At 55.3% G+C, this 24005-nt stretch overlaps 1 protein-coding gene across 7 annotated transcripts; it reads right to left on the reverse strand.

Annotated features, from left to right (window-relative positions):
• Window positions 1-509: 509 nt before the first annotated feature.
• Window positions 510-19342, reverse strand: KCTD15 (potassium channel tetramerization domain containing 15). Of its 7 annotated transcripts, XM_030820230.1 has the most exons (8): window positions 19200-19342; window positions 17791-17918; window positions 17415-17510; window positions 15663-15755; window positions 14866-15041; window positions 9164-9308; window positions 4704-5009; window positions 510-3470 (listed from the first exon to the last, which is right to left on the reverse strand). In XM_030820230.1, exons 4-8 carry the CDS (start codon window positions 15726-15728, stop codon window positions 3312-3314), a joined length of 852 nt encoding a protein of 283 aa, XP_030676090.1. In that variant the 5' UTR covers window positions 15729-15755; window positions 17415-17510; window positions 17791-17918; window positions 19200-19342; the 3' UTR covers window positions 510-3311. The 7 variants fall into 7 exon arrangements, with proteins under 7 accessions (XP_030676090.1, XP_030676089.1, XP_030676088.1 ...); XM_030820229.1 differs by lacking the exon at window positions 17791-17918; XM_030820228.1 differs by lacking the exon at window positions 17791-17918 and having other exon boundaries at window positions 17415-17513.
• Window positions 19343-24005: the final 4663 nt, after the last annotated feature.

A 24005-nucleotide genomic window follows, 5' to 3' on the forward strand; every position in this document is an offset into this window, starting at 1 on the left:
AAATTCTTTTGTAGAGATGGGGTCTCACCAAATTGCCCAGGCTTGTTTTGAACTCCCGTGCTCGAGCAATCCTCCCGCCTCAGCCTCCCAAAGTGTTGGGATTACAGGCATAAGTCACTGTGACCCGCCCACTTTCCTTCTTTTAAATGTTAGTGGTTTGGTTCACAGATATATACATATGCAATACCAACATAGTGCAACATGCTCATCACAGCCTGAACACTTGAGTCCAGGCTTGGGGGTCTGGAGAGGTAAAGGGAGGGCATGCCTGAACCACTGTCCCCCCTAGATCTGCCAACAGCATGTGCACTGAAAGCCTAGAGACAACGCTGCTGCTCTCTGGTTGGTCCTCAAATCAGGAAGCTCTGGGATTTGGGATTTGGGATGTTAAGGTCCTACTCAGTAGCCACACCAGGTCCCAAGTGTGGGGAGTAGTGGTTCCTGAGGACCCATGCTGGAGTACCTGACTGTGGCTGCTTCTGTGAATTACAAACCAAGGGCTAGAGCTGTAATTTATAAAATATCCTTTATTTGTTCTAAGGAACAGTCAAGCAGTAGCTTTAAAAAAAAAAAAAAAGACACATTTTTTGAAAGATATTATTAGTGTTGTGACCTGGCATCGGGCCCCCTGTGAGCGGGACAGTGGCTGAGGCCGCCTGCTGTGGCTTTGCGAGTTCTCTGCACTCGCTGGCAGGGGTTTGGTGGGAAACTGGGAAGCTTTGGCATGGTTCTGTCCAGTTGCTTATAATCAAGAATAATGAGTTTTGAGGTTTACAAAGAGCAGAAGTAACGTTTATACTGCTGGCATTTGACAAAAGATTGCTTATAATATACTCATTCCAGGAAGTGTAAAAATGCTTTAAAGGAATGATAATTTGTACTTACTGTTTATGGGGACTAGATATATTAGAATTATAGCATCATTATGGGAACACAGCATTTCCCTATAAATTCAGAAATTCTCTGGTTGATGTAAAATCATACTTCCTGGTTTTACTTAATTAGTAAGAAATAAATAGAGTAACATTTAGTCAGGTAGAGTTACTCCTTTTTCCCCTTCTTTATTAATAAATTTTATTTTTAGCACAATGATTTACCCAAAAAGAGAGTTTGAGAATGTTCGAGAATCTCTACCACTCGGTAACCATGCTGGCTGTTATATCAGAAAAATCCATAAACACACACAGCAGTGAGCTGTTTTCACAAGACTTCCTTGCTAATAAACACAACACTTTCTCCTCCACTCAGATGGGAGCCTCAGATGCCAAAACGCAGATGTGCCAACTATAGGCTCGTTGCTAAGCAGAGAAACCTATCAAGTTTGTCCAGCAAATTCGATTGTACAGTGGGATGGCGTCTGCTCTGCAGCCTTGGACAGGGAGCGGCTGGTCTGTGCTGCCGTCCCCTGAGGCAGGTCGAAGCTGGTGGCCCTTAGGGGGCAGGTAAAATGGTTCTCATGGGTTAGAACATAAGGGCTTTGAGAAAAAATGTAAAAGGTCTCATTGAAATTGGAGGCCTATGTGAATCTGTTTACATAGACGCATACTGAGATCTCGTTCTGTGCTTAGGTGAACTGCAGGTCTCACGCTGGCTGCGTGACTTGGTCCCCCCTGGCTGCCTGAGCCACTGCCTGCCACCTTCTCATACCATTATGTGGGGGTCTAAAGAGGACATCATCCCCAACCAAATAACAGTGAGACAGAAAATCCCAAACATTTGAGACAGGGTTCAAAAGCACCCAGACGCCTTCTGTCTCTTTCCCAGTTCCCATCTGGCTAGGGGCTGTGAATCAGAATTCAGAATCTGTGCTGCCCTGAGGGGACAGGCACCCAAATGCAATAAATAACACCAAGCTCAGGACCCAGCCACTGACCTTCCCCCACCACCCCTGCGGGTTATTCCTCGATGTGAACTGAAGGATCCAAGGGAGGAATCCGTTCCGCCCCCAAACCTCCCTGCACAACTTCGAATGCGGGAGTCTGGCTGCTGCTTCTGCACAGGACAGAGCCTCCAGTCTTTTGCTTGAGAGCATCATTTATGGCATGGACTGGGAACGCAATGTGTTCACACAAACGCACAATTGTACATCAGCATCTTTACAATATTAAAGGAGCCATATACAAGTCTACAGCCATTGTACACAGGATGGTGATGGCTGGGGAGCCCCGCCCACCAGTCCTCTGCAGTTTCTCCACCGGAGAACACTTGGGGAACTGTCACAAGGCCAGGGGGGTCCATCTTTGGGCCTGTCGTGGGGGAGGCAGCAGGTCTGCAAGGACTCCTCAGGGCCAGTCCTCACTGGAATCGGGGATCAAGAGCGCCAGGTCTGCCTGTGTCTGGGTCTCATCGGCAGGCTAGTGTAACAACTTTAATTAAAACTCTGTGCATATTCACATGAGAAAACTGGAGCTGGGGATGGCTCCCTGAGCTGGGCACCTAGAAGACGCTGCTGACAGATGGGCCCCTTCATGGTGGGGCCCATTCCTGAGGTAAGGTGCAGCCCTGAGGCTGGTCTGAACGGGAGGAGACTTCTCCAGCAGCCCAGGTGCCAGTCCACACAGACAGGACCGGAAGCCCCCAGGCAGCAGGAGGTCAGGTGACCCGCGGAGCGTAGCCTGAGCCCCCAACGGCAGCAAAGGTGAAGGTCTCAGGTGGTTACAGAGTCACTCAGCCCTCAGGCCCCCACCACTCTCCTCCCAGCAGCCCTGCAGCACACATCCCTGCATCTGTCCCGAGAGCCCCAGCCCTGCAGGCATCTGGGCCTGAATGCCAGGCAGCTGGTCCACCCTGCAGCCATGCTGCACGTCCGACTGAGAACTGAGCACCAGATAAAGAAGCGTTGGTCCTTGTCGGCCTCTCTGACTTTTGCAGTTAGGGTTGCATCCATTTTAAATACTGTAGAAAAATAAGCCATCTCGGACGCTAGGAGACCCGCCAGAGTCTGCCCGGCATGGAGAGGGATAAACAGCTCCTCTGAAGTAGCTGCAGACGGCTCTTCTGACCCCGCCCCAACAGGCCCCGGGGCCTCAGAGGATGCTGTGCCAGGCTGGGAAGCTGAGGGGCTGGGAGAGCTGGCAGCCGAGTTCCCACCGCTGCAGCTTTGGGTCACATCAACAGTCCTTCTGCAGGCATGCCTCCAGCATCCTACCGTCTGTTGCCATGACACCTGGGGCCCTGGTGCTCGCTGGGCCAGCTTTGGACCCTCCAGCCTCACCCTCAGTCTCATGCCCACGGCCAAGTATACACAGGCAGAACTCCCCAGCACTGTTTCCAGGTCCCTGGGGGGGCCCAGGTGGGCAATGAAGCAGGGCCTAGTCCAGGGGTTCCTGCTTGATTCGAATAGCGGTGGGGGTGGGCTGCGGCCGCCGCTCCTCCCGGCAAAGCACATACTCGCTGAACTGGGAGGAGTCCACACCACCCCCACAGGATGCAGCCACGCTGAAACCCCTCTGGAACAGCCGCTCCAGGACCTGCCCAGGAAGAAACAGAGGTCATCAAGGCCAAGCTGCAAGAGGACACCTGGCTTGGCCTGGCAGGCAGGTGGGTGCCTGCTGGGGCAGCCAGCCAGAGAACCTTCTCCTGTGATGATCTCAGTCTCGCTCACCGACAAAGGTCCCTACAGAACCACGTGCTGGGTTCCACTACCAGAGGGACGGAAGTTGCCAGGCCCAGTGACCCCTCAGGTTACCAAACCCAGTTGGACGACCCCACCCAGGCCACCATCCTGCTGCCCTCAGGGCCTTGATTCCAGGAGGCAAAAAGAACCTTTGGGTCCCTTCTTTATTCTGTAGGGTGTAACCTGTGCCCTCTCTCCAGACGCATGGCCCCAAGCGTCCTCCCTGAGTCCTGCCCCAATAATGAAGAGTTCCCTGTCCTTCAGCCTCTAGGCATCCACCGGCTTCCCTGAGCTGTGCATTCCAGGTGGTTTGAAGCCTGGGAGTGCATCAGCTCGTGGGAGCTCTGGAGGGAGAGAAAAAGAAGTCCTCTCAATATCTGAGTCTCTGCAGGCGTCCACAACTATGTGGGTTTGTGCCTCTGTGAGGGTGAGGTCTGATGACTGCGTGTAACACTCGTCTCCTGCAACTAGCAAGTTCTGACCGACAGGCTGTGGAATGTGTGCACAGGGGGCCCTCTTCCCTGCAAAGCCCATTTCACCCTAACCCAGAAATGTGCCAAGCTCTTGGGTCTGCAAAGAGCTGTTGGAAAATAGGCCCTCACTCCATCTGAGCTGTCCAATTCTTGGACCCATCCAGGAAGAGCCAGTCCAGGGATTCTCTTGGCAGCTGGTAGGTGCCTGCGACTCCCAGGTCAGCAGGGAGAGGGAAGGGGCTCCAGGTCACCTTTCCACTCAGCCTCTGTCCTGCCTCGCCTGTTGCCTGGGTTTATTTCGAATCCAAAGTCAGACTCTGGGTGTCATATGAAGCACGCTTTGTTGAAAATACTCTGGGCCATTTTTATAGAACATCCTTTTGGGAAAAAAAAAAAAAGTACAGATCGATTTTTTTAAGTCCATCCCCCAGGCGCCATCATTTAATTATGAGAGGGACATAAATTATGCATCGACACATTGTTGCCTTTTTTGTAGGATGGCACGGAGGGCTTCACCATTTCAGGGATCGCGCCTCCCTCCAGCTCACTCTGCCCCTGGAGGGCTCCGCGGACGCCGGGGGTGCGGCGGGGAGGGGGCAGCGCGCAGCCCTCACCTGTACCGAGTTGAGCCTGCAGTAGCCGTTGAGTGGGAAGCGTATGACGTGCGTGGGGTCCTGGTTCCAGCCGGCGTTGACGGAGTTGCACATGACGTCTCCCGTCTCGGGGAAGACCTCCTCGATGAGGGCCTTCTCGCCGCTGAGTGCGATCCGCTCGCCCAAGTCGGGTGTGACGCGCACCACCAGGCAGTCACAGGCCCGGCTGCGGCGCCGCTGCTCCTGCTCCTGCTGCCAGCGCTCCAGCTCGCGCACCATGGGCTGGAGCTGATAGTAGCGCGCCTCCTCGTACAGCAGGCTGAAGTCCTGGGGAAAGGCGCACAGGGTGTTGATGTAGGGGCGGTGGGGGAAGGGGGAGGGGGAGGCGGCCTGCAGGTTCCAACCAATTCTGCAGGAACTGCGACTCCCAGGGCATTGTGTGGACTGGGCCGGTTGCACCCATTGTACAGATGGGGCAACTGAGTGTTTGCAAGTACAAAGAACCTAGCCTTGTCCCAAGGGCAGCCGCTGATGTGCACCTGTGCCAGCCCCCCTGAGCCCTTCCATCTGGCCTCAGACACTGGGCAGTGAAGCCTCCCCATGGAAAGACCCGGAAGCTCCACTAAAGGACGAGGCTGTGCCTATGCCTGGGGACCTGCTGCTGCCTTAGAATCCCACTGAGAGAAGAGATCATGCTGGGCACAGGGAGCTGGCCTGTGCCCATCCTGGAGGAGCTCACAGCCTACCCAGAAGCAAAAAAAGTTCTTCTCCAGCCAGGCCTCTGGGTCAGATTTTCAGCTTCATCATCAACCTGCCCTGAGACCTCTAAACCTCTATATCTCACTAACTGGGAGTCTCAGTTCCTTTTTTTTTTGAGATGGACTCTCTCTGTCACCCAGGCTGGAGTGCAGTGGCTCAATTTTGGCTCACAGCAAACTCCACAATTCTCGTGCCTCAGCCTCCCGAGTAGCTGGGACTACAGGTGCCTGCCACCACACCCGGCTAACTTTTATATTTTTAGTAGAGATGGGGTTTTGCCATGTTGGCCAGGCTGGTCTTGAACTCCTGCCCTCATGTAATCCATCTGCCTCGGCCTCCCAAGGCGTGAGCCACTGCGCCCGGCCTCAGTTCCCTTATGTATAAAATGGACATAAACAACCAGCTCAGAGAATGAAAGTGAGGATCAAAGGATGCTAGATGTGCCAAGTGCCTGGCCCAGCCCCTGCCCAAACAGGCAGAGTGTGACAAAGTGTCCAGGGAGGGGAAGCCCGCCCCCTGCCAGGCAGCCCCCTTCTGGGCTGAGCAGGCTTGCACAGACTGTCCCTCAGGAGCTGATACTGGCCCCATGCCCTGGGCCACATATGCACACCATACACACTCACACATACCCACCCCACTGGGAGTGGCCAAGGTCCCATAGGTCCCATGACTCACACCTGAGGAAGAGGCAAGGAAGCCCAGCCCCCTGACCTACAGGCCCTAAGTCCCTTCCACCTGCTGGTCCTGGCTTTTGGAACTGCCTGGAGGGAGGCCTAGATTCTAACCCTGACCTCTGGGCCTGTCATCGGTCAGTGGCCCATCCTGCCTCTCCTGCCCCATGCAAGGGCTCCTCAGGGCTCTATCCTGGGCCTCTGTTCTCTCCACTCTCACTTGCTCCTGAGATTCTATTTTTTTTTAGACAGGGTCTCATTCTGTAGCCCAGACTGAAGCGCAGTGATGTGATCATAGCTCACTGCAGCCTTGAACTCCCAGGCTCAAGGGATCCTGACACAGCCTCCCGAGCAGCTGAGACTACAGGCATGAGCCATCATGCCAGGATAATAATAACAATAATAATTATTTGTAGACACAGGGTCCAGGCTGGTCTGGAATTCCTGGGATCAAATGATCCTCCTGCCTTGGCCTCCCAAAGCACTGGGATTACAGGTGTGAGCTACCTCTCCTGGCCACTCTCCTGAGATTTTAAATGACAACTGCATGCCAGACAACCCTATCTTTTGTCATAGCCCAGAATTTCTCCATCTGATGCACCACCAGCTCTCCCGTGCAGGGGCAGAAACCCCACTCCCACAGCCTGGTCCACCCCAGGCCTCGACTTACCAACTCAGAATTCAAGCCACAAGCCCTGGGGCACCTGCAAGAGGCCCTTTACACTACCACAACCATGTGCTTTTGCAGCTTGCTTGCTTATTTATTTACTTACTTACTTACGAAATCTCACTCTGTCGCCCAGGCTGGAGTGCAGTAGTGCGACCTCAGCTCACTGCAACCTCCGCCTCCTGGGTTCAAGCAATTCTCCTGTCTCAGTCTCCCGAGTAGCTGGGACTACAGGTGCACACCACCACGCCTGGCTCATTTTTGTATTTTTAGTAGAGACGGGGTTTCCATATTGGTCAGGCTGGTCTCGAACTCCTGACCTCAGGTGATCCACCTACCTTGGCCTCCCAAAGCGCTAGGATTACAAGCGTGAGCCACCGTGCCCGGCCTTTTTTAATTAAAAAAAAAAAAATTTGTATAGACAGGGTCTCGCTATGTTGCCCAGGCTGGTCTTGAACTCCAGGCCTCAAAGGATCCTCCCCACTTGGCCTCCCAAAGTGCTGAGATGACCAAGTGAGCCACTGTGCCTGTATTAAACAAAAGTCTGATGTGCCACCTTGCTCCATCTTCTCTGTCTCCATCCTGGTCCACCCAAAGCCTCCACCCAGCCTCCCTTGGCCTGGGGAAGGGGCCTCATCCATAATTGCCTCACTGCACCCACCCCCACCCCTCCCTGCCTCCTTCCCCACACAACAGCCAGAGAGATCTTCCCAATTTGCAGATCTGACTGCCCTTCCCCTGCACACACCCCTTCCACTGCATTCAGAGTTAAATGCCAGGCACTGGGCCACCCGCCAAGGTCCTGACATAAAAGAGCACCCTCCTTTCTTGACCCTCCCCCCTCCCAGTCCATAAGGCTCCAGGCTTGACACCTTCTTTCCAGTTCTGGAATGCATCAAGCCGTCTGCTGCCCCCACCTCCTGCACCAAGGCCCTCACACCTGTTTGGCCCCATTCTGCCTTCACCACCCAGATGAACATCGTTTGTTTCAAGCCCACCCAGCCCAGGTCACATGGAATTCAAGTTCAGTATCTGTCTGCGGAGTGTAAGTGTTGTGGGGCAGGTCCTAGTGTGTGTGTTTCACTGTTTTCAGCCTGAATTCAGTGGCTGGCACCCAGTAACTGAGTTGGATGAAAGACAAGGCCCCAGGGCTACTGGTCCTCTGGATAGAGGAAGGAATGAAGGAAGGAAGGACAGACATTTGCTAGTATTAATACATGCCAGTGTACCCCAGGCCTGAGTTTCCTTCTTCCCAGAGTCCCTGACATGTGGGAGGGGCTCAGCACTGAGGCATGACCCAGGGAACCAGGTCACCTGCCCTGACGGGCTCACCCTGAGACCTGGGGGTTAACTTTTTGTTTAAAGGGTATCTGTTCGGTCATCAGGGCTTTTCTCCCTGCAAATTGCCCAACACAGAACAGATTTTTTTTTTTTTTTTGAGAGAGAGAGTCTTGCTCTGTCATCCAGGCTGGAGTGCAGTGATGTGATCTCGGCTCACTGCGACCTCCGCCTCCACCTCCCGGGTTCAAGAGATTCTCCTGCCTCAGCTTCCCAAGAGGCTGGTATTACATGGGCCTGCCACCATGCCTGGCTAATTTTTTCATTTTTCTTTTTATTCTTTACTTTTTGAAGTCTAATTACAGCCGTCCTTTTCTTTCTCTCTTTTTTTTTGAGGCGGAGTCTTGCTCTGTCACCCAGGCTAGAGTGCAGTGGCGCAATCTCGGCCCACTGTAACTTCTGCCTCCTGGGTTCAAGTGAGTCTCCTGTCTCAGCCTCCCGAGTAGCTGGGATTACAGGCCTGCCACCACGCCTGGCTAATTTTTCTATTTTTAGCAGAGACGGTGTTTCACCATCTTGGCCAGGCTGGTCTCAAACTCCTGACCTCGTGATCCACCCGCCTCAGCCTCCCAAAGTGCTGGGATTACAGGTGTGAGCCACCGCGCCCGGCCTAATTTTTGTATTTTTAGTAGAGATGGAGTTTCATCAAGTTGGCCAAGTTGGTCTCGAACTCCTGACCTCAAGTGATCCACCCACCTTGGCCTCCCAAAGTGCTGGGATTACAGGCATGAGCCACTGCACCCAGCTGATGGAACAGATTTATGAACCTCTAACTACTATAAACGCTGGCAGGCGCCCATCTTTAAACACGACAAACGTTCAGCTGGGGTACGTTCCGCAGCTTAATTGTTGTTATATACCCTGATAAATAAGCTAAAAACGTGAGAAAACAAAATTAGTTTAGAAAAACTGATTTAGCCCTCGGCTTCATCGTTTAACTTTTTATGGTTACCATGACAACCAGGGGTCCATTTATTAAGTCACAGCGTCCCCCGTGTAATGCCATCACACAGGCAGCGCAGCGGGGCGGCCAGCCACAGACTTACCTTAAAGTCATCTGGGAGCAGCAGCTTGGACGTCCGCAGGAAGCTCAGGACGTAGCGGAAAATCTCCCCATCCCGGTCAATGAAATAATGTTGCTTCAAACTGTCCAGGACGATGGGTTCAGTGCCATTGAAGAGGCGGCTTATTCTGGGAGAGACAGGTGAGGTGGGATGTCTGAAGGATGGGGACAAGTCTGCCTGTCTTCCCACAACCAGCCCCCACTCCTTAGGGCCCACATGGCTGGAGGGGTGAGGGACCTGACATGGGTGACTCTGGAACTGTTCCAGGCCTGACATCTGCACACACCTGGGGCAGCCAGGCTACAGTTAACAGGACACACCACACATCCTGCCTACACCCACAAGTCACAGCCAGAGAGGGACACACCCAGCTGTACACACCAGCCTGCCAACACATGTTATGTTACAGGCCTGGAAAGCTATAGCAAGACACAGGCACCTTACCCCCTACACACAAACCAGCTGGTCACAGGCCCGGTGCACACACTCTTGCCAGACAGACCTACCCAGAAAATGCACATGAACCATCCAACACGCTGGCCAACAGCCACACACCCAGTAAACCAGCCAGGACATACATCCTCCCCACCCAACCCATGTAAACGAGTGTGAGACACAACAGGCCTGTGCAACAGGCACAGGGTCACATGGTCCCTTCCTTCCCAACACACATCATCACGCAGACCCAGACACATCCAGGAAAGAACACACACCTGTCAACACCAGGCACCCAGAGACATGACGGCACAAATCCCCTACTGCCGCTCACTCAGGGAGCCCACAGGGAGAAACAGAGGCAGACATGAGGGATGGCAAGTGTGCCACAGTACACACATGCAACAGGGCACTTGCACACATTCCACAACACAGGCATACACACATGCCAGTGTGTACGCACACAGAAACCATGCACACACATGCGCCACAGTGCATACATATGTGCACACATGCCACAGCGTATGCACACCACACCTAGTGGTGGCGGATGGGGATTGGAGAGAAGGCAGGTGCCAGTACCCTGTCCTCTGAAGGGCAGTGGTTCTAACAAACGCAAGACCAGGAGAAGGGTCTCGGGGAGCCCCGATGCCTGTCCCTGTCCACTCCAGGGAGGAGCAGCCAGGCCTCAGAGCCAGGGCTGATACCACCTCCCCAGTGCCCAGGGCGGCCGGCTCTGGTTTGGCAACTGCCCTGGCAGACCCCAGGTCGAGCTATGGATAACTAGGAACCCTAAAGAGGGGTGGGAGTAGCCAAGAGCTTGGCTTGTGAACAGGAGGGAGGTTGGCATCATTTCCCCAAAGGCAGCGCCACCACATCCTTCAGCAGGCAGGGCCACACTCCTGCCCAGCTGGACCCTGCCAAGGTGGCAGTGTCTCTGCACAGCTGGGAGAACAGTAGCTCCAACTTGGGACCTAGGCTTCCCAGCCCGGCCTGCACACAAGCCTAAGCCCCTCACTCTCTGCCTGCACCAGCAGGAACTCCTGCAGGGATGCCCCCTGTTCCAACAGCAGCCCACTCCTCTGTCCACTCCAAGTCAGCCGCCTCCAGGGCCCTGCCCCATTGCCACTTGCACCCAGGACACACTAGCTGGGCAGGAGCTGAGGGGGTCAGAGCCCCCAAGTCTGCCCTCAGGGCCTCCCGTCCACACCATCCTATGCTCTGATGGCCCGGCACACTCAATGCATCAGCCACGATGGTCTGCCTGGGTATGGAGTCTCTGGGAACATGGTGCAAGTTTCTGTCCTAGCAAGGTAGTATAAAGGGCACAGTTTAGCTGGGCACTGTGGCTCACACCTGTAATCCCAGCACTTTGGGAAGCTAAGGTGGAGGATTGCTTGAGGCCAGGGGTTTGAAACCAGTCTGGGCAACACAGCAAGACCCCATTTCTACAAAAAATTTAAAAATTAGCTGGGTATGGTGGTATGCACTTGTAGTCCACTTGGGAGGCTGAGGTGGGAGGATCACTTGAGTCCATGAGTTTGAGGTTGCAATGAGCAGAGATCACACCACGTACTCCAGCCTGGTCAAGAAAGACAAATGCTGTCGCTTAAAAGAAAGAAAGAAAAGGGCAAGGCTGCTCGTAGATGGGCATGGGGAGGTCAGAGTCTGCTGTGAGCCTGAGTCTGTGGAACCAGAGCTGCAGCCACCCAGATACAACTCATCTCAGAGCTCCAAAGGCCGATGAGCCCTGTCAACCCCCTAGGCCTGGTGACAATGGCACTGCAGGTCACAGCCCCTGCTGGAAAGGCTGTGGGTTCCACAGCTGGCTCCAGTTACAAAGGCCCTAGGACCTGGTCTAGCAGAGCGTGGACATCCAGATGTCAGAGTGAGGGCCACCCAGCATTCCTGGAGACAGATGGGTCTGGCCCAGGCTGCCAGATACCATGGGCAGCGGTTGGCAGGTGGCTGAGGTCCATGTGTGGCACCGGTGGGAAGAGCCACATCCAAGGTGAGTCAGCAGATCCAAACCCTTGGCCTCCCTGGGAACTCTCCCCACCCTTCCCAGCAGAGCTCCAAAGTCCATGTAAGCAGGCAGCATTCTAGGCTTGGCTGAGTTCCCAACCCTTCTGACGTCAGGTCTGGCTGAGGCTCTAGCTGGTCCTGTTGGTCTAGAAGACTCCTGATGCACCCACATTCCAGGGCTGGATGGGTTCTAGGTTGTCTCATTGGTCCAAGCTTAGAAGGTTTTCCATCTGCCTTATTTCAGGACAGGCTGATTCTAGATCTTTCCATGGTTCAGTATCGGCTCCTGGATCAAGCAGTAGCTGTATGGCCTCTCCCAGGACAGAGGCCTTTCATGCCCTTGGCATCTGAGGCTGCCAAGGACATGAGCAGGTTGAGGAAAGGTGAGGATAATCACCATGGAGGAGCCCCCAGCCATTCTCAGCCCTGCAGGTATGAGTTCCCAGTTCTGTCAGGGGCTCCACATTCCCTGTGGAAAACGGCCCAGGCCACCCTCTGAGAGAGGCTGCAGGGTTTGAGGGGCCAGCTTCTGAAGTCCTCCATGGAATTAGGTGGCCAGTTCATGCTGCAGCAGCTGGGACCCTCAGGGGCAGAAAAGATGCCTCCAACCACCCGCGCTGTGTGCACAAGGGGGAGCATCAGGATGGCCTTCGTCTTCTTGCTTATTTCCTTTTTTTTTTTTAAGCTCTGGCTCCAATTTCCTGGCTGATTCAGGCACCAGGTTTTAAGAGTTCTGGAGCTCCTGGCCATCTTCATTTGATGCTTCCCACAGTCAGGATGGATGTCAGAGTGTGGTTATGATGGTGGCAGCTAACGGGGGTCAAGCAGGCAGGACACCAGCAAGGTGGCCAGCCCAGGGAGTCCACTCCCAGCCCCGGCTGCGCTCGGCTGTCTCGGGTGAACACCAGTGACTGCTCCTAGGCAGACCAGAGGAGGCACCCAGCACGAGGCTCTCCAGCACCCAGGCCACCCCAACTGCCGAGATCCAGAAGCCCAGGCAGAGTTCCCAGGGGAGCTGAGGGTGGAGGTCCCAGCTTTTACAATGCTGCCTAGGGCAGGTCATCATCACCATCCAGAAACCCCTTGAGGACCTTAGCACTCTTAGTCCTCCATCTCTAGGTGTCTCATAGATCAGTGACACTAGGTGAGATTGGTTTTTTCCAGAAATGGTGGAAAACAGTGCTTATATTATAATAATCCACTACAAGAAGGACAAGAGAGATCTGAGGGGCTCTTGCCAGCACAGCTGCCTGACCCACTTCTCAGGCCCCCCTGGCCCCCCGACCCCTGATTGTCCTATAGGTCACGCCATCCCTGGCCTCTAGTCCAAAGCTTCAGGCCTGCAGAGCACCCCCACAGCAGCCAGAGGCCATCCAGGCAGAACAACAGATTCACCTTGAGCCCCAGCCCTGGGGAAAAACGAACATAGACTGCCACCCCTTGGGCACACCAGGAGGGTCCCAAGTGCCAGATTACAGGGCCACAGGGGCCCTAGCTCCCCATGAGAGCACATCCCACACCACAGAACAGAGCAATGGGTGAGCAGCACAGTGGGGCTGGGAGGTGGGGAGATGGCCCCCTGCCCTCCTGCTCCCAGGCAGCAGCCAAGAGCCCAGAATGAGAAGCCTCTCCCACCCGCCTCCCCCAAGGCCTGGGCTGTAATTACTTCAGACAGGCAACTCTCGGATTTCGGGAAACACTCTTCAGAGAGGGTTGTGGGCAAAGGTTTTATGAATTTCACTCACAAACGTCGTCAACCGATTAAGGGATGATCTATCTCAAACAACTCGGAAATGCCGCAGAATGGAAATTAAATAAGCAGAATCGATCTCCCGTCCTAGACAGGGCTCTGTGAGTGAGCACACAGGCCGACACTGCTGACCTGGCCCCGTGGCTCTTGTCCCCACCCCACAAGCCCCAAGGCCCCAGGGCCCCAGGCTGAGTCTCTGTCCACCTGGGGTACTGGAATACCAGTCACCATCTGTACCCTAGACTCTCCGAATTTGGAACTAGACACTGCACCCATTTCCAGTTTTTCCTCCTCAAGGGACCACGCCTGCCCCTGCACAGGCTCCCCTGCAGCCCCAACAGGCTGGGAAAGCCACCTCCACGCACTACCATCCTCCCTGCTGTGAGGAACCACGCCGGTGACAATGCAGCCTGCCGTGTATGCTCCCCAGAGATGATCCCTCAGTATCTGGGGGATTAATTAACTCCTCCTGTTATTTTAAATGCATAACACAGGGGTGATGCCCGAAGCCTTGGCCCTCCCATGCTCAGCCTTCAGCAGCCCCAGGGGAGTGATGGCCGCCTCTGTGCCAGGAGCAAACATCCTCGGCTGAGCAAGCTGCTCAGAGACCCACCCCACTCGGGTCAGCCCTGCTGCCGTGCCAACGGGGAAAGCAGGTCCCTCACCCAGGAGAGAAACACCCTGCAGGGAAGAGCAGGAGAGTTGGCAGCACCCAGCACCCCGCACCTCTCGCAGGCCCAAGGGCCTGGGCAGCCTGTAAGTTCAGCAGCATGGAGGGTGCCTGTGAGCCCCCAACCAGGGTCCTGGCCAGAGACCCTTTATCCACTGATGAGGTATGTGGTTCATTCCTAGCTAGTCACTGCAACACCAGCTCCAAGGGAAGCCTGCTGCTAGCCTCTAGGGCCCAGCAGTGGCCACTGAAAATGACAAAGATGGCATACTGCAGCTCACCGCAGCTCCTCCTCCCTCCCCTTGTGAATTTCCCAGGGGTGGAATAGTAAATAGAATTAAATACCCACCCCCATGCCCCCAAGACTTACCTACTCAGTATCACTCACAAATGACCCCCTGCAGAGGCCAGGCCTAAGTCTCGCTCCAGAGGAACCTTGAAGGTACATGAGACTCCCCAGCCCGCTGCACCTGAGACTTGAAGGTATGTGAGACTCCCCTGCCCGCAGCCGGCAGGCTCAGGCGGAGCTGGTTCTGAATAAGTCCTAGTCCCCTGCAGGTGGGTCAGGAGCTCCACCTTGCACCAATGCCACCAAGTCAGGGTCACAAGCCTCTATGCATAGCAGCTTTCAACAGGCAGACTTGGACTCCCCAACCCTAGCTCCCTCAGGCTGTGTCAGCTTGTGCACCCTGGAGACCCTGGTGGGTGGAGTGACAGGGGGGAGAGACCCCACCCCCCAGGCAGCAGATTACAGATGCTGCCCTGACCCACACATGACTGATGTTTCAAGGAGCTTACTCTTACCTGGAGTCAGGGTACTTGGTGAGCGTGGCCAGGCTGCTGGTGTACATGTGGCCGCCCACATCGATGTGCACAGGTGCATTGGACTTGGTGAGCTGGGCTGGCAGGGGGATGCCCTGGGCAGCCAGGGGAGACACAGGCGACCGGGTGAGAGACAGCCGGGACATGTTTCCTCCCTCCTAGAGATGGAAACAAAGCGGAACACAAGAGTTTCTCCACAACACGGCCATGCACTCCCTTTATTGAGAGTGTGATCACAGATCTAATCAGATCACTTCTGCCGGTGCCTGATCACATATTCAGCTGACAAATTATGGCCACCACTGTAATTAAGTGTATTTGCATCATTTTCTTCAAAGTACCAGAGGGAAAAAGAAAGATGCTTATTAGCAATAAGAAATCAAGAAAAATTTTTCAAGGTGTCAGCCTCCAGGGGCATAAAACAAACTGCAAAATTCTAATTAAAGGTCGTGGGCTTATGTGTTAGATGTGAAATATCCCCTGACAAACGAATCACCAATTTGTGAATTGGGATTCAGGGGTTTTTTGCAAGTTTGTCTCAGTAACGAGACACCTCTAAATTAGTGACTTCCTCAGCACCTAAGGCGTTGAGTTTTATACATGTAGAAATTTCATATCAAATTAAGAGCGTTTTTGTTTCAAAAATACATAATCCTACAGCCAGTCAACAGCCACCTTGAATGTCATGGCCCCAAGGAAGGGCAGCCAGTGAACAGGTGCTGGGGAAGATGGGAAAGAGGGAACCCCCGGCAGGGACCCAGCCCACCCTGCAGGCTCACCGCGGTGCCGGTGCTGCCGTGTGTGTGAAGTGAGGACCCGCTCGGCCGCTCCTTGCGGTGAGGCATCTAGGCTTCCATCCCTGCCCAGAGTATCTGCGGGAGGCATCGACAAAACCAGAGAAGGCTTATTCCTCATAGTCCTCTACCATGGGGTCAAAGACATTTAGAATCATCCTTTCTGCATGCTCTCTGAGACCCTGCGAGGTCCATGCAGCCCTCCCTGATTGACTCCACCGCCACTATCTCTCTGTCTCCATACCCCAAAGCAGGCCTCCAGGCTGTAGCAGATGACACACACACACATGCACACACACACTGTCACACTCACACATGTGTTTTCTGGGCAGCTCCATGTCTGCTAATTCGGCTAATGACAGCACTGAAACATATGCTCACCATTACTGCCCCAAAATGTTTCAGAACAAATCAGATTTTCCTGGTACTTTTCGTTTCAAGCCATGTTACCAGGCGTGTCTCCTCTTGCAACAGCCTTGTGGACCAAGGCTCAGAAAGCACCCCTCACCCTCCATGGGCCAGGGAACCTAGGACCTCTCTTAATACCATCCCCATGGTGATAAGATACAGCTTGCATCTGGCCAGACACAGGGAAGCCTTTCAGCAGAAGTCCAGGCACACGGATGAGGGCAAGTCACTTGGGAAGCCACCTCTTCTCTGTGGCTCCCAATAGCAGAGAAAACCTGTCTTTGTTTGCCTAGCCTGCACCTCAGTTTCTCCCCAGACTCCCAGAGTATTGTTGTCTATGCCTAATGCATTCCAGACCCCTCAGGATCACATACCCCCGAGGCATCAGGAGATGGCCAGGAGGAAGCAGAGAGCAAGCAGATCAGCCAATGGACCCTTTCTACTGCTCCTCCCCAGAGGCACTCAGTAACTCTCCTCTGTGCCGTAGCCACCTAAGATTGTCCCTCCATCCCTGGAAGCCACACCCGGGGCACTTTGCAGGCCCTATGCAGGAGGGGCAGGATTCTGCAGCCCTGTTCACTGATTTACAGCTGTCTCAAAAGGGAGGAAGGAAGAGATTTGCACGTGAATAGTCACCTCCCTTCACACATCCACAGACACTGGCTTCCTACCCTGGACGTCTACCACCTACCACCTACCACCTACCCTGGACGTCTCTCGAAGGTTTAACCTTTAAGAGAGCAACCACTTGAAATTCTTGGGACCCATGGGATTGCTTTTTCCCATTAAAACTCTGGGATCAAAATCTGTGCCTTGAAATTCAATATCCAATTTTAATCCAATGAGAATCAAATCCTGCAAATGTAAGCAAGGTTGCTCTCCTTGAGTGCCCTGGCAAGTTTCCTGACATAAAACTGGGGTGGGAGGTTGCAATGGGCAGATAGTGATGTTTACTATATACCCTCACTGGGGCCTGTAGACTCAGAATCCACTGCTTTTGGCATTCCTGAGTTCCAGAAGTTTAAAAAAACAAAACCAGGTCACTTAGCTCAAGGAGTTCTGAGAACCAAAACAGACCTCAGGAATGGATTATCCTGCCCTAGGAGGCTCCGCTGGGGGAGGAGTCAGAAGCTGAGGATAAACTGAACAGGAAGGAATTCTGGCTGAAATTCTATCAAAGCGGACTGCAAGATGTTTTCCCCAATACCAGGACACTATTCCAAAGTGACATGAACACCAAGCCTCCATCACAGAAGCCGCTCCACCCTGTTCTTAGCCCCTTTTCCCTCCCAAGCACAACCTGATGCTCATGGCAAACCAGAAACTTACCGTTGGAAGCCCCAGGCTTTACGCCTTGCCGTGAATCTCCAAGGTTTCCCCCAACAAGCGCATCCGTGCGGGACCACGACCCTCTTTCCGAGACCACTGCTTAAGTCAGAAGCACAAAAGTGGGTGCAGTGAGAGATACAAGTTCATTCCACCAGCACCAGCATCAAATCCACCACCCAGCCCCAGTGCGCCCTGGCCCGCCTGTTGCAGGGGACTCAGCGATAGCGGTCGGGAGGGCCCACAGGTTTCCAAACTGGCCCGGTAGTGACCCGCTTCTCCAGCTGCGGCGGGAGACCCGGGTCCCCGCCCGCCCGCCGCCGAGCCCCGCCCGCCCGAGCAGAGAGAAGTGAGCAGAATGCCACGCTCATTTACACACAAAATGATTTTGTGTCCCATTGCGCTCGCAGTTGTTCGGCTCTCTGGGGGTGATTAAACTGGCTGAGCTGCGGCAGCTTGAGACGATTTCACTAAATCGCTTCTTCGTGAAGTCGCTTCTTTGCTAAGCTGTTATTTTAACCATAAAAGGTAAACAGAAGGCGTCTCTCGAGCTCCCTTCGGCTCCGCACTCAGGGCGCTGGCCCGGGGCGAAAGTCCCGGGGGCCTGCACAATTGTCCCAGGGGTGGCCCCGGAGAGGCAGGCGGGCCACCTGGTGCGCGCCAGCCTCCCCCCTCACCCCGCCTCCGCCGCGGAGCCAGCCGGCCGGTGTGAACTTAGGGGCGACGGGAGACGGCTGGGCCAAGGCTGGAGGCGCCGCGGGGCGGGGTGGCCGCGGCACCCGAAGCGCCGGGCTGGGCCGGGAGGGGTTGCGGCGGAGGCGGGGCGGGGACAAAGTTAAATCAAGAGGCAGACACTTGGAGACCACAGATGGGAAGCTCGCCTAATTAAGGACGTAAAAGCGCTTTTGTTCTCAAAGTTTATTGTTGCCGGGATTAAAAAAAATTAATTGAAACTAATGCTGTTATTCACTCGTGCAGTTAAATTCCTTCATGCACATTTGAGATACGGAGCGAAAACTTGAAGCTTATCTTTCTGCAGTCGGGGGTGGGGGCCGCCGGAAAACAGAAAGGCGCTGCAGCGGCGGGGTCCGCCCCCGGCTGTGTTTGCGAGTGTGTGCCCGGTGCGCGCGTCCAGGTCAGGGGGTGCGGGCGGGCAGCGGGGAACCGGATCTGCAGGCGGCGATCCCGTCTCATCGCGGCCCCTCTCCCAGCCCCAAACCCTGCGCGCCCGGGACCACCACGAGCGCGACAGCCCCTCCTGCCAGGTTTCGGACTCGTGGGGTGGGCGTCAGAGGACCCACATCTGTCCCGCTGGAGACTTTCTTTCTCTGATTTTGGGCGCCAAGCCGGGCCTTGTGCACCCCGAAGCCCCAGTTGCGTGAGCCCGTTTCTGACCCCGGAAACTCGCCGGCTCTGCAGGGCGCTTGGCCCAGAACAGGGGCCAGAGTGCGGGGACCTGCGCGCGCGCGCGCGGGCGCGCGCCCACACACACACACACAGACAGACACACACACATACACACACACACTGCGCGGCAGGAAGCTCCGAGCCCGCTCGCGTGGGGAGGGTCCACCCGCGGCCAAGACCAGCCCACGTGGGCAACCCCACTCTCGCACCAGGCCTTTGTGCTGGGCGCCCCCGCGCAGCCAGCCCCCGCCGCCCAGCAGAGGGACAAAGCGGCCGCCCCCGCCCAGGTCCGGACCCTGGCCGGGCGACTTTCTCGGTATCGCAGCCACTTCGGGGCAGGGGTGCGCGGCTCTGAGCAGCGGCCGCCCGCGCTCGGCTTACCTCGGAGCCGGAGCGGCAGATCGGGCTCAGGCGCAGCCCCCGGCCCCCGCAGCCGCCGGTCTCGGGCGCCGGGCGCAGCTTCGCCGCCTATGCTCGCTGTGCGGGTCGCTCCGGTCTCGTCCTGGAGTTACTTTCTCTCTCGCCCCCAACCCTCCCCCCACCCACCCCTCCCGCCCCGGCCCCCGCTTCGCGCGGCCCCTCGCGGCGCGGCGCGCCGGGGCCTCCCCTCCCCACCCTCCCCTCGCCTCCTCCCCTCTTCGCGGCCGCCGCCTCCGCCGCCGCCGCCTCCTCTTCGCGCCGCTCTCCGGCTGCCCTCCCGCCGCTCCCACCTCCTCTCCTCCCTCCTCTCTCTCCGGCGGCCTCCCTCGATTGCTGGAGAGAAAACCAGCCCCCCACTCCAAGCCCCTAGCCCGCGCCTCGCCGCGGCCCAGCCCGGACGCAAAGGGCAGCGATCCGGCCCCAAATTACCCAGCGCGAACGGGCGCGCGCGGCGACTCCTGGCTCGGGGCTCGGCTGCGCCGCGGGGCAGACGATTAGAGTCGCAATTAGCTCCGCGCGCCCGCGCCTGGCGACAAAAACGCGCCGTTTCCCCTCCTTTCGCCGGGCGATCCCCACCCGGCTCTCCCGGAGCCCGCGCCTTCCCGCCGGGGCCGCGGCCAGGACCCTCCCGGGAGCGGTGCGCCCAGGCCCCAGCGCCCTCCGTGGCCCAGCCCCCCGCCCCCCGCCGGCCGGCCACGCGGCGCCCGGGCCTCCTCCGGGCTCGGGGAGGGGGCGGGGGAGAGGCTGATTTTAATCATTGTCATTTCATCTGATGTAATATTTCCCCGGGCGCTTTCAGCTGGGCATAAATTTTCGGCTCCCAAATAAGTAACACAGGGCACGTTTCTCACATTTCTTGACTCCTCGGTTACAAAGAGGAGAGCAGCCGCCGCCGCGGCGCCCGGGGCTGGGGGCGGGACTTGGGAAGAAACTGGGCTGCGAGTCGGCCGGGGCTGGAGCGGAGCCGGGGGCCAGGCCGCCCCTCCCCCGCTCCCTGGCCGCCCTCCCAGGGTCCCTGCCCCGCTGCCCCTCTCCCGTGACGTCTGCGGACACGCGGTCGGCCGCCGCGGGGGAGGGACGCGCGGGGCCACCAGGCCGACCGCTCGCGGCCAGACGCGCCATTTCCTTTACGCGCGCGGCGCGATGGAGACGGCGGCAGCCAAGACTCCCCGCGGCCGAGGTCCGCGCCCCGGGCGCCCCTCCCCGGTCTCCGCTTCGGCCGCCCCTTCCTCCTCTTCTCCCACTCCCACTCCTCCTCCCCTTCCTCTTCCTCCTGTTTCCTTTGCGCCCCGCCCGTGCCTCCTCCTCCTCCTCGGCGACCATTTCCCCGCTCCTAAGAAACGGAGCGTGCGCCTGGCCGGCACTGCGCCCCCGCCTGGCTCCCGGGACGCCCGGGCCGGAGACCGGCTGGGACCGCGGGGCGGGTGCGCTCGGGCCGGAACGGCGCCTGGGCCCCGACCGCGGGCTCCGGCCGGGCCTGGGCGCCCCCTAGCGGCCGCACTCCCGGGGTGGGGGGTGCTCGGGGTCGGCCTGGAGCTGGGGTGAGGGGGCTCGGGGTGCCAGTGGGAGAAAGGTGAAGTGGGGGGGGCTTTCTCCCTCGACTAGAGGACCTCGCTCGCGTGGAGGGAGCCTCCAGACCGCGCTTCCGTAACTTCTTCAGGCGGGAATCAGCCGAAACTTTCCTCCTAAGGGAAGGTTTTATTTATTTCTTTATTTTCGAGTTCGAACTACAGGAAAAAGGGGGAAATTTTCTCATTAAAGTTACATCCCTGCAGTTAGTTCAATTACTTGATATATGCAGAAGATGTTGTAAATTTATAGACTTAAATAGCTTACAAAGATGCCGCAGGCCCCATCAGTTAATTTCTTTAATTTATGGATTTTGAGCTGCTCCTGGAACAGAAAGAGGCCCTGGAAGTAGGTCAGGGATCTGTGCAGGGGTTGGGAGGGGCTCCCGCGAGGCCCAAGGGCTGCCCACTCTGCTCCCTACGCCCCGGTACCCCCGGGCTTCCAGCTCCCAGCTTCAGCTCAGCAGCGTGCTCTCTGCGCGTTCGGCACCCTGGCCAGGCCCGGCCCGGCCCGGCCCGGCCCGAGAGGTCAGCCCAGCTTTGTGGCCGACTGTCCCAAGCACGACATAGAACAGCAAAGCCCTCCATCAATGCACATCCCACTCAGCATTGAGGGCTCAGACCCAAATAGAAAGTGAAGCAAGTATTCAAATACTTTGATCTCCTGAATCCACCCTTAAATGCTGGCTAGAATCACAATCGGAGGAGGTTGTGTGTGGGAGTACCCCCAACTTCATGGACAGAAATGTCCTCCCTCGCCCCAGGCCTTGAGGAGGAGGATGGAATGAGGGAAAATGGAGCAGGCTCCTGTTGGAGGATGAGGGACTCACTGAAAATCCGCTTGTCATGGCCCCTGTGGCCCCCGGCGCCCCTCACACCTCTTTTGTCCCTCATCCTAGGTGGGTGCGGGAACGCCTTTGTTTCGTGTTCAATATGGGTGAATATATACATATAAATTAATACTTGAAAGATCGGTATAAGCGAAACTGTTTTAGGAAGGCACATGGCAATGTGATTAGTATTGGTATTCATGATTTAACATTTATTTTCCCACTAGATGAAGTTTCTAAGATTTGCAAGGTACATGTCAAGGACGGGTGTATAAATGGATTTTTATTTATTCACAACTCCAAGACTAATTGCTTCTCTTTGCCTCAAGGCCATGAGATTGGTTTTAATATGACACTTCAAAAGTATTCATGGAACTACAGAGATACTAAGTGTCATTGTTTAAGAGACAAATCTCACCATGGTACTGATGACCCTGAAAATAGGATATTCTACTTTATTTTAAATTCCTACGTTTTTTTTTTTAAGAGTTTCACTTTATACCAATTATAATAAAAATGTACAATTTAGTGGAAACAAGAACTGACCATTTTGGACGACTTTTATTTCCTTAATACGGCTGGGGACTTTGTTTCTGTATTCCTGAATCCTTTTATTTAAGAGCTGAACTTTATACGTGTCATTAAGAACAGTAAGTTTGGGTCATAATTTATTCTCAAGTGTTTTAAAAGTTCCTAGCTAAATGTCAGCCATCTCTTCCACTGGGAGACTTGGATATGGACAGTGATATGTATTTAATGATCTGTGGTATACAATGCAATGGTGATGCATTTTTTAATTGAAAGTTATAGAATTTGGACTGAGAACATACTGAAACATCTCGTGGAGTACATCCTGTTTCATTACTGTGGTTCAAGAGATGACATCGGACGTGAGTCCAATCAGAACTTGCTCTATCATTAAGAGTTGACTGGCACTTAAGCCATTACAGTTCATAGTTTAAAAAGCAGATTCAAACCTGTGCTCTCACACAGCGGGGCATTTGCAGGATGTAAAACCCATGGCAAGACCTCAGGTTTCCAGATGTTTCAAGGTGGCTTCCAAAGCCATGTTGTTCTTTGTTGCTATTGCTGTTTGCAGCCTATGTCTAAAAATTAGGATCTTAATAAGGAAGGGAAAATGAACCCAAAATGAGATCACAGACTCTGCTGAACCCAACCTTCTCAGCAAGGCTATAATCAGACAAGCAGATGAACAGACTGAGACCTGCCTGCTGCTGTCTCGGAGAGGGAAGACTGGGGTTTTAGCACAGGGTTGTCTCTTCCCCCACCCCCAGGCTTCCTGGGGTGCCGGTCAGTCCTTCTTAGATCTGTGCTCACCTCAGGCTCCAGAGATGGCTCCTGTACAGGCTAGGAATTAGCCAGCCTGGACCAGAGCTCACAGTCACATCCACCTGGCCTCACCTCTACCCTGGGAATCCCCCCATCTTCCCTCCTCGTTAGGACTCCAGAGAATCTGGAGACTAAAGGGAGTGACAAAACATGGAACTGTTCGTCCCCCACCCAAATTGCCCCTGCCCAGTCCCTGGCACCATGCTCAGTGGACACTCAGGGCTCCTAGTGGGCAGGAAGGCAGGGGTTGCCTTTCTACCTTCTGCCAACAGCCTGGGTGTGCCATTCAGAACCAAACCAAGCCTGCTGGCCCCAAGAGCCAGCACTGGGGTGAGAACGAGATAAGAACAAGACCTCCTGACCAGGAATTTTAACATTTTTGCAGCCTGTTGGGGGAGCCAGCAGCCCCCTAAATTGCTCAAAACTGCATTTGAGCCTTTCCATCAAATTCTCAAATGCTATATGGATTTGGGTGCAAGTAGCAAAGGCTGCAACAGAATAGCTTCGTGATAGAACACCTGATTCACAGAATGCGCCTAGAGGTGAATCAATGGATTGGAATACTATTCAAGGACCAGGTCTCCCCAACTTTCCTCTGCCATCCTCAGCACGTTGGCCTGTTCTCATGCCGGCACTTCTCTGGTCTCAAGATGAACAGAGCTCAAAGCTTCACACCTGCCTGGACACCTATGGAAAACAAGGGAATTATCCTAGTGGCTCCCACAGCCCTCCTTGTCACATCCTATTGGCCAAAACTGGGTCACATGCCAAGTTGCAAGCCAATGGGACTGCTGCCCTGAACCCCTGGGAGGGAAGTGGATACTGGGCAAAGTCGGACTTTCCCTGGGGGCGGGATGGGGAGGAGAGGATGGATTCTGTGTTGAGGGCCGAATGTTTAAGCACAGAACCCTGAGCTGGCCTGACACTGGGGAGAGTTCAAGAGCATTCCCAGGGACCCGTAGCCCTTCTTGTGCAACAGCACTGAAAAGATTGTTGGGAAAGATTAGGCTGTTGCAGTC

Source organism: Nomascus leucogenys, chromosome 10 (assembly GCF_006542625.1).
Source record: "Nomascus leucogenys isolate Asia chromosome 10, Asia_NLE_v1, whole genome shotgun sequence".
NCBI lineage: Eukaryota > Metazoa > Chordata > Mammalia > Primates > Hylobatidae > Nomascus > Nomascus leucogenys.